Below are 16,370 nucleotides of genomic sequence, written 5' to 3'. Positions count from 1 at the left end.
TCTCCATTTGCATTCATGATAATCCATTTTATATTCATTCCAGACTAATATATCAATTTAATTTTTACACGCATGAGCAGGTCCCATTCAGTATAGCAACCACTGTTATAAGGATAACTGTAAAATGTAAACAACATGTAATCTATTGGTCTTTCCTTTGCAATACGTGTACCTGAAAAGTATTTTAATTTGTTCATAACGCATAAGCAGGTCTCATTCAGTATAACAACCACAATTATAGGGATAACTGTAAAATGTAAACAACATTTGCAATGAGTTTTATACTGCAGTTTTCTGCGATAATATTCCATGTAATCTATTGGTCTTTCCTTTGCAATACGTGCACCTAAAAGTATTTTAATTTGGTCATGATTCAGGACGAATTTTGAATATCGTTATCGATGAATGTAGCATTATAAAGCAGGCATTATAAACTTCTGACAACTGCGTATATTATTGTTTATGTCGTATAAACTCAAATGATAAAGTATCATCACTCACAAATCATATTGCGATGATGTTTCCTTTTTTCACAAATCAAATTGAAATATGATTTTAAACAAATATATTTTGTATACATAGATCTTGTACACATATATCTCTTTTCAGCATATTGTGTTTTGTATAAAGACCACCACTACCAGCCATTTAAGTTCAATACAAAACAAAATGTAGTTTATTCATTGTCTTCCAAGTCGAACAAAAACGCATTATATACAGTTCTACATTATTTTATATAAAAAAGTTATATCTCTTTGTGGACACACAATTTAAAATCTATTTTTCAGCGAATATTTTTATGTACAGTAACATAAAATTGAATTGCCACACTCGTTATCTACGTATCTTCCTTGACAATCATGGGAGAATAATTTGCAAATTCAATTTCAAATATCAATTAGAAACACAAAAGATCTTATATAAAAATCATGTTTCAATGTTTGTTCATCGATGTGGTAAATGTTTGATTATAAAGAATCTGTACAAAGTTGTCAAAATATGTCAAGTTATTCTCTAATTAACAAACATAAAGCAAAGTCATACTTTGCTACGCTACATCATCGATGTAAAAGTGAGTTCCGTTTGTGGCAGGCAAAACTCTGTATGGGGGGGGGGGGTTCCCGACCCAACAACTACCTGAGAAGACATATATATTTTGTAAAAAAGCCAAATATAAGCATTTTTGGGAATTAACCATTATTTGTGGAAGTTCTGAGGTATTATGAATTCTATAATTTTTATCGAGAACTATTTCATTAATATACACAAAGGAAAAATTACCCAAGTCTGTGATAGAAAAGAGTCATGTAGCAACATCAAATAGAATATATTATATACAATAAAAAATTTCAAACAAATAACTACGTATCCCAAAAGTTTATTAATTCAGATCAGAAACCAAATTCAGTAAAACCAGCATAATTATATAAAGAAGATTGTTCGAGTTGCTCACATCGTCCTCACATTTATCTCATGTTATGCCATCGTTACCTAATTTGTGCTTGATATATTTCATCCATGGGCCAGTTAATTCGCATAGAAACGAAATTATTTAATGGTATGTTCCCCAATGTAGAACAATAATATCATTACACCAAACCGCAGTGCCGTCGCAAAATATAGCCAAAGGTCATATTCTCCCATTTTACGGGTCAGGTAACGGACATGTGATATCGGCGATATCAAATAGACACCATATCGTGAAATCAAAGTCAAAAGAAGAAGGTACCGACAGAACACAACCAAACGCTTTTTAAATAAGGGATAATGATTAGTGTGCATTACTCAAATGATGAGATGGTTTAGTTGTATTGCGCTCATTGTCAGTATATTTGTTTTATGTGACAATTTATTTTAATTCTCTTACTTGACGGAACACTCTTGAAAACTGTAGATTTTCCATTTACAATAGTTTGCTATAACTGATCCGAGTGAAGAATTTCTTACTGTGTATTAAATAAATTGAAGAAATGATGTTTGTTTCCTCATCTCTTTGGTCAATTAATTTGAACAATTATGAAAAATGAATTATTTATAAACACACTGTATTTAATCTATAATGTTAAAAAGACGAAATTAACAGTAATTTAATTCTTTTTCAATCAAAGTGGTCTATCAATGTTAGGAGCAAGGAGTTGTATATATACGCCTTATATACTTCATACACTTGGATACATTCTATTGAGTTTTTGAATGAGAAAAAGATAATGCAGTGATCAAAACCGGCAGATCAATTGAGAACATATGATTCGTGAAATTGTTATTGAGAAAAGCGAAAAGAGTACGTATATCTTCTCACAATGTAGAATAATATCTATGGATTTATTTAATTTCATGACAACGTTTGGTATATTGAAAGGGATTGTGGTATTCGATTAAATATTTAGAAGTTGTAATAAAATAATGATAGAAATAACGCAAGAACTTTATTGTAAGCTTCCAAACCCCGTTTTTTCTTATTTTATCAAAAAATGTTTCAGAAAGTAGTAAGCCATTTAGGTCACATGCTTTGTAAGGGGATTTAAAAATGTAGGATTAGGATTTATGGTACTTTTACAGAAATTCTTTTTCTCCGATATTCACGATAGTTTAAATTTTTATATGTTGATCAGGTATTTATAGGGCAATAACTTGTTAGTGTTGTGTAGTTCCGAACTGTTTTTTGAAACAATATAGTTAATTCTACAAGGATATTCACTAGCTGTATATAACACATTGTAATTTAATTACTTTTTAAACGTTCATGTCGGTAAATTTGTTTTAATATTATTTACATGAACTCGAATTTTATTGCGATTCAATAGCGTGGCACGTTTATTTTGATCATATACATTATATACAATATAAATACATAATAATAATTTTGAAAATTTTCTATTGTTTATATAAACAATTATATAATTATAGGATGCTATCGAATATATGAACGCTTATTTTAAAAGTAGACAATTACACATATATATTTGGGAAATTTTTGGTTATAAAACGCAGCCAGATATTTTGTTACGTCCATATATTAATCATGAGCTTAATTTGTTGTTGATTTTGTCAGATTCATAGATGGTCACGGTGTTAATTGTTTGGATAATGTCTTCTTTCCATTTTTTCTTGCCGTCGTAAAAAATATCAGTGAATTTTACCAGTTTTATTAATATTGTCAGAAAGTCTACTTAATCGGACTAAACACGTTTAATAAGCACGATTATGTACAAAAGTTTCGCATTGTGTCAAATTATCCAATGTGTGACCTTATTGATGTGATAATAAAGTCCCTAAAAAATTGAAATATGCATATCATTAATTGTAATACAAAGAAAGAAACAAGAGAACGCGACTACGATTTGTTAAAAAATGATATGATCGTAAAAATCCGTGACAATCTGTTGCAGACGAACAATCTTTTTGTAAAATGAATTTTGTAAAACGAACACCTTTTTAATCATAAATTCCCGTTTATATGCATTACTCATGCTGTTGTTTATAACATTTTAGGTTATTTTTCGAATTGAAAAAAAATATTGCAATTTATACATCATGGGAATTTATAACGAAATCCAGTGCAGTGAATATGCATAGATCCAACAGTCGACCCAGGACTAACAACTTGTTTTCTCGTCGCGGGTACGACAGAAAGTGTTGACACGCGGCTCTATAGTCTGGGGTTGGTCGTTTTTTAAATAACTGAGCGACCTTGTATGGTTACAACTTTTACGATTCGCAATCGATAAAAAAAATTCTACGGATAATACTTTGCCCGTTTCATCGTATAACTCTTGTCGAATGTATAACTCCAGCTGCAGCTTTTGAAGTTATGTTCCTTCAAACTTTATGGTAAATTATCGCGATATGGAATATATTTTGTGGATGTGCAAGCAGGATATCAGATCGTTGGGCTGTAGGGGTTTGCGAGGCAGGTATAAAGAGTTCGGCGTGCTTAGGTATGAACACAAAACAATGTGATGCCTTTGATAATGGGTGGATTGTCATTAGCGATTCGGCTCGTTGAAGTCATTTAAAACGCCTAAATTGCAACGTTACCTCCCGTTTTAAATATTGCTGGCGTTTATTGGTCATTTGGAAATACGGCTCTAATGGGCCCGTGACTTCGATCTTTCAAAATCTTTTGTCTTTTCAGCGGTTTATGATAAATTCAAATTCACGCAAGTAGATAACCACGAGTGTATCCCCTATCTTTGTTCGTGTTCTCTTATAATCGCAACCTCGGGGCAACCTAGTCAGAAATATGAAACCCTATGCTAACCACGTTTATATGAGGAAAATAATTTTGTATGGCAGCAAATCCACAATGGAAGAAAATAGTTGCCTTATCTAACCGTATCTTTATACCTGGGTTGGTTCACAGACCATTCAACAAGTTTCATCGATAATATCGCCACCTGTATTAGTACGTTGGAATTTCCTGGTTTCATAAGACAAATTCAAAGGACCGGTTAATACAACAAGTAGAATTTAGAAAAAGCGCAGTATTCTCCGATAAATTTGTGATATGAGTCTGAATGTCTACTCCGGACTATGGTGATAGTTCATATTTCGGAAGACACCTATCAGACGTTGAGTGGTTTGCAACCTAAAATGTCAAGTTGTAGTTGTCAATGAACAACAAAGATTGAGTCTTTGTCGCGATTCATTCTACTAATTCCTGGTATAAATGTTTAATGTGTAAAGATTAAAGAGTGCAAAGTTGGTATTCTAAAATCTAATTCTAATCTATAGAATTTGCTAAAATCAGCATTGTCCTGCTTCATCGAAACTGATTCAATGACAATTCCAGATCGTTCACCTTTCATCGGATTGAATTACAAAAATTGAAGCAAGTGATGTCATTTTATAAATCGATTCCATTCTCTGAATCAAATAACCCAATCATAATTATATACGATTTTGTCTTAAGCTATTTGATATGGTTGATAGTTGAATTTAGTAGTTCAAATGGCTGGTATATAATTCGTTCGGAACATAATAAGAGTGAAATATAATGGCAACAAGATTGAAGTTGTTTAGTTGAAATACACTTAACAACTGTATGTCTATAAAATCGTTAATCGTTAATTCAATTTATTAGATATAAAAGTTAAGCTGAATTATTTAAATGTCATCATAAAACATTGCTAAAAATACTGTCTATATTAATTTCAATTTGCATAAAGTTAAGCATTATGAATACGCCATAAGTTATTATGCGTAATAATTCGTTTGGGTCACGAACTTGTTGCTAATAAATTACTATCGTAAATTTGTATTTATTTGAAATAAGTCAAGCAGTACAATTACGTCATCGTGATGTTGCATTTACTTATGATATTTTGTCTTTATTGAAAAGTTCACTCAGGGAGCATAAAACGTGACGTAATACCAAAAAGCATGCAAATCGAATGCATAAAATGTGAATATTATCCGGAAATTCGTGTTGTTGTTTCTTCATAGTAAGGTGATGGTAATATTCTGGTAACTGATATGAAATTGAAAATGAAAAACTTTTCATAACTCGTGTCCTGAAGTTAAGGCAACATGAACCCATAAGATACGCATTGATTCTCAAGTATATTGATATAAGCATGTTCTTATTGAGGAAAGTCTTCGATAGCGTGTTTTGCATGTGCAACATCTTATAGAAAAAAAGGTTTTATTTGCAAGTTTGCACTTCCATTCCGAGCATTAATAAAAACACCTTAGGTCATGACGAGGTACTTTTTTAAAAGTTAGAGGCGTTGCGATAGACATAAAATAAATTGATATTATAGCAATATATATGCCTTCGAAAACACATAATATAGTATTAATTTTTATATCTAACTGTAGACTAAAATATAGTTATAAATTTTTCGGTGGATCATACTCGATTTTGCGTAAATAGAAAACGCTATCTTCTGTTTTTTTGTTATTATAGCTCTATAAGAATAATCATAAGTAAATAATAACAATGCAGTTTGCTGTCTTGATTTTGTCGGCATTCTTCATCGGAATCAACGCAGATGGACATCTCCGACTGAGTTCTATGTTTCCTGTTTCTCCATCTGGTAAGTTGGTTATAACATGCGCAATTGAATGAAAAAATAGTATAGGGAAGTAACATTTCAAATATTCTTTATACAACAAGATACAGAATTTTAAAAAAATGAATCGCTAAATGCCAAAATGAATCACTGCCTGAATTATTGGTAATGAATGCGCTGGGCTGAAAATTTCACGGAAGTTGTTCAATTGTCAGTTACTAAAAGTGAAAATTTCTTTGATCTGAATTGAAAAAAATCTGTCTTGTCGTGTGTAAATCTGTGTAATGTTTTTTTTTAAACTAAAAAATCCATATATAATGACGACAAAATTTTATGTATTAATCATATTGAAAAAATTTTCCAATTATTTTTATAAATTTACATAGCATAAGTATATATATTATGAGTATGATATATAATGTTAAAATGTTACTAAAACACCTATGTTTTGCTAATGATCATGCGCAATTAACCGGTGATTAATTAGGCACCCTGAAGCGTCATTATAATCTCCACATATAAATATTTGATTTTAATCTCTTTCAAGAAATTTGCGCCGTCATCGAACAACTGCTAATAATTAATAAAAAAATTTAAACAGAATGCAGATTTTGCCCTTGTTTTCGGGTTCTTATCGCAATAGCGTATTATGCAAATTTGAGATGAAGGTTTAGCGCGATATCTCCTATGCAGGGTGATAACCGCAAAACCTTATTATGGACGGTGACGGTGATTTTACTTGTAGCGAAAATAATCTTTGAACAAAATAACCGGGATTTGATCTGTGATGCGTTCATATCAAGGGTTCATGATTGTCCGTATTCTTTAGTGCAGACAGAGAGCATGGGGGCATAATCTATCAATTTCTTTGCCGATGGGTGAACATTAATGTGGAACTCTTGCATTTGCAAGTGCATTCTGAACAAAATAAGTTCGACAATGATAATCATTTCGCCCAAACTAAGAAGCGTTGTAAGAAGTACAATGTTCGGTAGATTGAATTTGCGCTAATATTAAACCAAATACGGGTAAAAATTATTCGGTCTCTATTCAATTCAAAGCGACCATGATATGATGCGCCATGATGATTTTGACATAAATCAAAAAAGGTTAAAGTTTCTTATTCGAATGAACGATATTTTTGCAACGTTGCTTTACATAAAAATTAGAAATCGGTTTCAAAATTAGGTATTTTTATATATTCTCTATTGGGATGTTTATGATACGTCGTTGATAACGATATCAAACTTGCAGCGTTTTTCCAGTTTTTCTCAGTAAAGTTTGTTAAAGAGAATATTTTGACGTTTCGCTTACGATGAACCCGTAGTAAAACTTTCGCCCGTGCATATATTTATATATATTGTCTGAATACAACTTTTTGAATTGAGTTTTTCCTTCAATACAAAAAGCTTTTTTATTGGATATGGGTCGCTCTTGGTTGACTGGTTTAATGGTAGTAGGATTAAATATTTTTTTAATGGTGGAAAATATACATGACGTAATAATCAGAAAGTCAGACCTTTTTTGAATTAAGGCATCTCCCCTCATAGAAACCCCTTAAGAGGCTGTAGACGAGCGACTATTTTCTACAAATGTTCTACAAAATTCGGCATAATCTAACCAATGCTATTTCTTACATTTTGGAGAATATTTATGGTACAAACCAAATGCAAAACTGAAAGGAATTCGAACCTGAAAACTCATAATGAATTCTTCTCGAAAAAAAACGCAGCTTAGCTTAATTACGAAGGTATACGGAGGCATTGATTGACCCTGGATACATCGTATATGTCGCAATCTAAAATGAATTCATTTTGATTCATTTATTTCATGAAGTTTTGTCATTTCAAATTGGTCTGACGACCTCGGCGAGGTGTAGAGTAAAACGGCACTAAAACAAGCAAACAGTTTTTACTTCAAGTTTTAAACGATCACAATATTTCTCTGTTCAGTACTAATCAAACGTAATATCATTCAATTTGATTACATTACAGACCAGTCATTCAGATATCCAGCAGGATGTCCAGATCGTACTTGTGTTTATATGGCATCGTGGAGATATTTACCTACCCAAGAAAGCGTCCAATTTAACATCAAAGCGAGAGTTCGGCGCGGTATATGGGCTGGTATTGGATTTTCCAACGATCGATTCATGGTAAGTGAACTCATTTCGATCAGGATCCTGGTTTCTACTGCCACACAAAATTGTAAATATTTCATACATGTAAAATATTCCCAGTTTCACTAAATGAATCGTTCTCAGTCTATAGTTTGTCTATCAAATAAATAAATTGGGCTTACAGCTTCATAGCTATTTCATGTACTCGGATGATGTTATTAAGAGATATTATCGAGACACGCATAACAACAATGTCATATTTCAATATTGCATAACTATTGAAACTTGCTATATTACTTAATATATATATATATATTTTTAAACGAGTACGTTTCTTCATGTCACTAAACAGTGGGGATCGACCGGGGTTCTGCTGCACCCTGGGGTAAGCCAGTACAGTCCCTGGGTTCCGCGAGTCCACATTCAAATCCGGAAGTCTATATTATTTAATTTAATCAAACATTTATTATGTTTCTTATTATTAAACTCGCTACACTTTAAAGATCATTTTTTTTTTGGCAAAATTAGGTTTGCAAAATATACAAGTTGTAATGGTATTCAAATGAAATAAATGTTTTTTCTACACTGTTTTGAACAACTTAAGGTTACCACTTGTTAAATTGGAATGCAATTTGTTAATGCCCATGTTGACACTATTGAATCAAGTTCCGTGTCAGGCAACGAACACAATAAATATTGAAATTAGCCCAGATGAAAAAATTATTGTGTTGCGTTGTACCCTGCTTCCCATTCGAATAGAATTTGGTGAGGCAGTACAACAACAACAGTGAAAATGGTTCAAGTAAGAAAAACACCACATTATTATTTTTATCACACGAAACCACATTACGTAATGTCCAGTCCCGATTAAATCAGTTACATTCCTGTTCCATTTCCTAATCAAATCACCTGATAATGTCTGGTAAATGTTGATGTATAAATTTAAGCGACATCAGCAAAAGAGCTGATAATGTGTTATCAGTATAATTCTAGTTATTAGATCACACGTTTCTCCAACAAAAATATTCCAGTTCTGTACAATGCTATTTATAGCAATTACGTAACAGAAAAAAAGATGAAAATGCTCACATTTTAGATTATTTTTTCAGTATATACGGCTGTTTTAACTATATATATGCAATAAATAAAAACTATTAATTTAAGCACAATTACGGTTTTATTATGAGTCTTCAAATTAATATCAGCTTGTGTTACCGCTAACTCACGAGAATTTGTTTTAAACAGCCAGACTCCGATGCTATAACTGGATTCTACCCATTATATGGAGACGATCTTATTGTTAAAGACAGGTATCTCAAATCAAGAAATCAATTTCAAGTTGGGCCAGATGAGATGCAAGATCTCCCAAGCTCACAAGGAACACATATCGACGGACTTCTTTCTTTTACATTTATCCGTCCACTTGTTACTGGGGTAGAGTATCTTTTCTAAACATTATTTCATAATTTTTTTTCTCAGTTCTTTACAGTGTCATATTTTCCAGGACGCAATGGATCTTCCTCTGAATAACTGTCCGTATTTTCTGTATGCATGGGGTGGTAATGCGTATGGAGAGACAGCGATTACCGTTCACACAATGGCGATAGCAAGCCAAGAAAGAGTTTGCATCCGTAAGTGTTTAATAGTGAACACTTTTGAAATGGCTGACTTTGATGACGACCATTACATGGTAGCTCCCTCAATATAATTGGATAGATTGGAATTGTAAAAATGCTTGTTCATAGCGAAGGCATGAGATATATCATACAAAATTTAGTGACTAGGTTGTAATTTTCATTTGGTTGGACTCTACGTATACTTGTTACTACTCATTCAATTGGTCTCAGCTTTAACTTATATTCACAGGAACCTCACCTCAACGTCCTCCTCAGACGCCGCCTTCAATACCATACGTTACCCGACCACCGGCATCCCAATATCAAACACGTAGAGTACCTCAGTATTCAATGCCAACTACAACCATCTATTACAAGCCTACTACGTCAACCCCTTACGTTACCCAGCGACCTATCTCACAATATCAAACGCGGAGAGTACCCCAGTACTCAACGCAAACAGTGCCCAAATATTATAATCCAACTACGGAATCTTATAAAACCCAGTACGCCCGTCAATATATTTCTCGAGATCCACCACAATATATTCGACCCGAAACCCAATCGCCTTATAAAAACAGATATCCTATAAACCCTCGTTTCCCCCAGTATCCAACTGCTCAACCACCTAAACCGCCTATACCAACATACGTCCCAGATGAGGGATACGAAGACGATGGTGAGCATATACTAAACTTGCACGCACTGCCTTGTTTGTAATTCTCTGCAATATTTGGTATTTAACTGAGATATATATTAATATACTTATCGGTATTCGCATCTCTTGATTCCCCGAGTAGGTCTTGTTTCAAGCCGTGACAGCCGGTATCTACTGAAATCTCGCCCAATTTATATTCACATATTTTCAAACACACACACCTCTTATTGCATCAACGATATTTCAACTCTCGTGAGTAAACTAGCAGCAAACAGCTGCTTCATGCCAGGCGTGCCATCTAGGCTGAAGTAGGACACCAAGTGATGGATGATAACTCACCAAGCCACAAATTTGTGTAATATCTTGTGCATAATTTTTCCATGAAACTGCACTGACATCAAATTTTTATTACTAAATTGTTATTGTATTGATATATTCGTTTAGGTGTGTTCCGATACCCGAAGAATTGTGCATCGGGCATCGACTGCGAATATGAAGCAAAATGGGAAAGCTTTTTTCTTTCTGAAGATGTTTGGTTTACAATAACCGCAAAAGTTGAAAAAGGGTACTGGGCTGGTATCGGATTTTCTGACGACCCATACATGGTAAGAAATTTTTTAAACAGCATTTTTTCTAATAAAAGCAATAAGCAAGCACCTAAAATAAGCACTCGTGGTCGCGAGACCGAGAAAGGAAAATGAAATCACACCTAGTGGTGTATTCTTTGTGTTACATTGCACGATATTCCGTTTGTTCATTTATGTAACCATGGGCAAAAACAGTTGCAAGCTGTTGTGGGCAATTTTATTAATAACAAACATCATTTTTCAACGGTTCGTAATTTTATCTCTTTCCGCTAAACATAATACTGAATGGAATATGAGATATTGAATTCTTTTTTAAATATTTTTGCAGCCTAACTCTGACTGCGTTACCGGTCATATGCAAGAGTACGGCCATAATTTTATATTGACGGATAGATATTTGAAAGGCAGATCTCCGGATGCTGTGGGACCCGACAAATACCAGGATGTTTCTGCGACATCGTACGGCCATCATAACGGAATGCTGAAATTCGTTTTCAAACGAAAACGAAATACATATGACGTAAGATTACTAAAAAAATGCATTACAGTAATTTAATAAGTCTTTTATCGAGATAGTACGTGTCGAGTGAAAGCATAGGCTGGTTATTTAAAATCAACCATCTTCCCGTTCAACAACAATTCCGCGAGTTTCTTGCTAGTGAGACAAGTATTCAAGTTCCGTGTGAATCTATATCCAGACCCTGCGCATTTACAGCAACTGCAACCACTTAATATTGTTACATATTAGGATATCCGAGAGATTTTTATCAACATTTTATCTTTTACATTTATAGATTAATGATAAAAATCTCTACAACTGTGTCTACTTCCTATTCGCATGGGGAGGTCGGGCTCACCAAGGAGGAAATATTGCTGCTCATACTCACAAATATGTTAGCAAAATTCCAATATGCTTAGGTAAGTGAGTGTCTTATATTGATATTAACAATAAAGAACTATGTCTTAAATTGTTGATCAAACTATATGATGCATCAGAAAGTTTTCAGGCCTCAGAAAATTCAGTAGTTCAGTTTTACCTATGAATGGCATTCTGTACAGCTAGATCTTTGTTTGTATAAAAATTGTTTGAAATGCCATTAAACGATATTCGATTATGTATGTATATTCCTAGACTCCTGTTACTCACGTGTTCAAATTGGCAGTCATCATTAGCAGTTGAGAAATCAAATGAATCCAAATCATAACAAATTGGAAAGTTTTCTCCTGCACTATTATACTTAAAAAATGTTACCCAGGTTTTTGCATTGATATTTATCCTATAAACAAATGCTTGCTTTGGCAATAACTCTAATTATAGCTTGAGAAGTTGACTTTTCTTTTTTCTATTTTAGGCTCAATCTTCGGATCAACAGGTTAATATTCTAATGTTTTATTTATATTCATGAAATCTCGTGTACGATTTTTTGTTATTTCAAACTGTTTTTATTTTCAATGACTTTTATGCTTATTTCTGTATAGTTTTTTTCTATCGAAAAACATTGTAACGGCTTTGTATGAACACAGTTTCATGAGCGGGACACACTGCGGGCCAATAGCATTTACTTATGGTAATGTAGTTGTAATACGCACAATAGAAAATTATACATTACTGTAAATGGTAAAAATACAACTTCTGCAATTAATTTTAGAAACTTCACAGTAATTTTTACGAAAAATCATTCATACAGTTCCTTTTTTTAGGTTCTCACGTGGGAACATCATACAGAGGTTCGTATACATTCTACGTTTTTCTGTCGTAAATTTAGATTTCAAACATAAAGTTCCAAATCGAAAGTTGCTTTTATCTCTTATAGACACTACTTTATTAAATTAACATATTTATTTGAAATACACATAACGAAATATTTCGTTTCAATATGAAACCTGTCATGTGATTTATTTAATAAACAAAGATATTTTGATTTATCTCGAAACATTTTTGTAGTTTTATAACAATGTATCAACGATTTTCCTTTAGAACCGACGTATGATTTCCTCAGAAGACCAATGCGTAAGATTTCTTTAAAAAATTTGAAATAGAAAAAGATAAACCCACGAAATTACAATCATAATTTGATTTATATTTTATTAATGACGTTATTCTTCTATGTAAAATTCCCACTCTTATAAAAAATGATTTATTTGTGTATCGAATTTAAAAAATCAAATATTATTTGATGATTGACAGCGCATTACTACGATCCATGTCAACGAATCGCCTGTAAATGGAATCAATATTGTGTAAGATATGGAAATCACCAGGCGAAATGTGAATGCAGGGGACGATTCCGTTTGGTTGGCACATATTGTGTTGGAGGTAAAATATTGTCTAAAATCTGAATTGTCGTATTAAAATTGCTCACTTGCGCCAACTACCGACAATCGTGATTATTCCATATTTTTCAAATATTTTTTAATGTACGATTTGTAATTGAATTTTCAAACAGTGCGTACAAAAATTTCCAAATTGGACTTCGGCTTTGTTTCTGAAAAGATTTAGATTATATATTTGATTTATTGCTAGTTCTGAATAACGATTAAATATATATATATATATAATACGTAATATGCCTATCACAACTTGTTTTCCCGAGCATATTCCATAGATAAAAGACACTTCGACACTGTGTAGATAAATGACTGCCATATTTTACGGCCCCCTAAGCCTAAGGCACACCGTCAATAAATTTCTTTACATTGGGATTTTGTACAAACATATAGGCAATAAAGCATAATGCACTACCTGATTCATATATAAGGCTCTCGATCTATTTTTTTGAGAACAAAAAAGATCCATGGTGCATCTTATTGTCCGTAATCTAGGGTACATGTAAATGTACTTTCGCTACTGGAATGCGGTAACAAGCAACAGTCTAGTTATTCCCTTCTCAATCAATTCGCATTGTGTCTAATTTCTGAATGAAATTATTGAATTATATTTTCATTTCAGGTCCACTTCGATACTACTGAGAGGAGATAAAAATCCAGCCTGCTTCTATTCTCTTTTACTTCGTTAAGAATAAAATAAATTGACTTATAAAGATTTTTCTTTTTTCCATTGCCATAAATATGTGATGAAAACACTCACTAAAAGATGGCGCTTTTATCGCGCCTCTGGTAGGTTTGCGGCACGAAGTATGCTTTGACGATTGATAATATTGATATATATTTTGCTTATATTTGAAATGATGCGAGGTAAATATGAGATATAAATGAACGTCAACAATATTCAAATACGAAAAATCTGAAGTATCGATGAAGGGTTAGTACAAATTATGATAATGTAACGACGAGCAATGCAATTTATACATATATATATATAAATAGTTTTGCATATCTTTGCCATTCTGAGTTTTAAATAAGTGCTTTTAAATGAATAATCATACGCCATTGAAAAAAAGGTCGTGTAGTGATAAAGTATTAGCTGAGATACGGGTATAAAAAGAATTGTAGTCCATAGACCCCTCCCGCGCGAAATATAAATTCCTCTGCGTCGTTGTGTGGTTCACATAACAGTTAACCGCTTGTCACTGCTCAACAATTTACATTTCTGCATTTGAAACGGTTCTTTGACTAGCTATTCCTACGACAGAAGTGAACTCGTATCCGCCATTTGCGAGGATTGAGCTAAAACTAAATTTCAGAAAAAGATATTAATTCACGTTACTATATTTTCTTGTCGCTCTTGGCATGCTATTGTCAAGGATTTAATTAAATATTCCCCAATAATTAAAATAAAACGAATCAAAGCAGATAATAACAGGGTAGCTTTGCAACAGTTTGTGTCAATTTATTGCAGCATAGGGTGGTTAAGTAGCGAGTAATCCTTGAGAGAGCCAATTCTGCTTTCTAGCCAAACAAAACATTGAGGTTTCATTAAATTGACAAATCATATAATTTTGTTATTGAGAAATTTTTAAAAATTCCTTTAACAAATTCAAAATCCTAATGGTCAGATAGTTTCAGGGAGAAATAGCTTGTAGATTATAATAGAAAGCAAAATGATTACGTTGACTAATAAGAAAAAGTCGACGTAATAACAGCCTATCGCGCTGTCAGATATGGCGTAATTACATAATAGCTGGAAAAAATTTACTTTAAACTTAGAAAAACTTTAAACTTAAGTTACATAGCCTGATTTTGATGACAGTTGTTCTAGGCGAATTTAAAACAACGTAAGAACGCTAATTTACGGTAAGAGAACATAAAGACTGGAAGTTTCGTAAAAATGTTAGCAGATAACAATTACGCGGAATTCTAATTGCACACTGTAATCTCTAGAAGATGTTCTTTTTCTTTTTATTGTCGTTATGTTCCAATTACAGCTTCTTTTCCCAACAATTTCAAGTAAGTAGAAATTGGAAATAATTAAGTAGAAACTGTGTTGTTGTTCACTCATTCTCGATAACTAAGTAGAAACTGTGTTGTTGTTCACTCATTCTTTCCTTTCAATTGTAGAATAATGTACCTAATTGTTGTCGTTTTTGCAGAATTAGCTGATATACGCGGAATCAAGAATGTTCAATATTGAACCATAGTAGCTATATGAGTATATGTAAACAACAATATTCGTTCAAATTTTCTCATCGTAATATCATTTCTTTCCTATTAATGACCAACAATTTCAAGCAAGGGTTGGTGAATTTTGCAAAAAAAGTGTTCATCCAAAATTTGCCAAAATTATCACGTAGTATATTTTGACCCTTCAGCTAAATATTAACACAGAATTTATATCATTTCCACCTCGCAGCACTTAAATCCATATTAGGTTACAGTAAGACTGACCCCCTGAAAGCAGCTGCTTGAGGCCATAGCACCTGATATCAGCAGTTGCAATAAGATTATTTTCAAATATACTTTTATTTGTTTGGTACACAATTTTATATTTATCACCCGATGTAAAATATGTAGCGAAAAAGATTTCTGACTCTTGTGAAAAACAATTTTGTCAAATACCTGATATCCGGATTTCATATGTGAGATACAATAGTAATCTCCAAACGCGAACAAAAAACTGTACATATACCAATTGTTACGCTAAACCTCATGTTACTACTCATGAATAGAATGCCGCTAAACCCTTATTGGATTCACATATTGGACTTATTTAATTTCCAACAAATAATACGTCATGCATTTCGTCTCTATATATAAACAAGATTCACAAAATATCTTTATTTACTCGTAAACTAAACATAAACTCTCGGATGATGAACATCAATATCTATTTCTTGAAAAAGTTTAATGGGTTCGAAATTAAAATAAAAATCGAAGCGAAAAGGGCATGATCGGACATTTTTGGAATATTGCTCATTAGACGATAAAACATGATTTATTTTCGATGCTTTACTTTTATTATCATTTTTTTATTCGTAA

At 32.7% G+C, this 16,370-nt stretch overlaps 1 protein-coding gene across 1 annotated transcript; it reads left to right on the top strand.

The window, feature by feature from the left end:
• The first annotated feature begins 5,910 nt into the window (after positions 1–5,910).
• LOC120336854 (uncharacterized) lies at positions 5,911–14,037 on the top strand. Its single transcript, XM_039404621.2, has 13 exons — positions 5,911–6,038; positions 8,009–8,169; positions 9,379–9,567; positions 9,638–9,764; positions 10,000–10,428; positions 10,852–11,012; positions 11,323–11,514; positions 11,789–11,912; positions 12,347–12,367; positions 12,696–12,722; positions 12,973–13,005; positions 13,183–13,311; positions 13,945–14,037. Exons 1-13 carry the CDS (start codon positions 5,942–5,944, stop codon positions 13,962–13,964), a joined length of 1,710 nt encoding a protein of 569 aa, XP_039260555.2. The 5' UTR covers positions 5,911–5,941; the 3' UTR covers positions 13,965–14,037.
• The last annotated feature ends 2,333 nt before the right edge of the window (positions 14,038–16,370 follow it).

This window comes from Styela clava, chromosome 2 (genome assembly GCF_964204865.1).
Source record: "Styela clava chromosome 2, kaStyClav1.hap1.2, whole genome shotgun sequence".
In the NCBI taxonomy this organism is placed as follows: domain Eukaryota; kingdom Metazoa; phylum Chordata; class Ascidiacea; order Stolidobranchia; family Styelidae; genus Styela; species Styela clava.
Note: the sequence above shows the minus strand (reverse complement) of the source record. Positions and strands in the feature narration are given on the sequence as shown.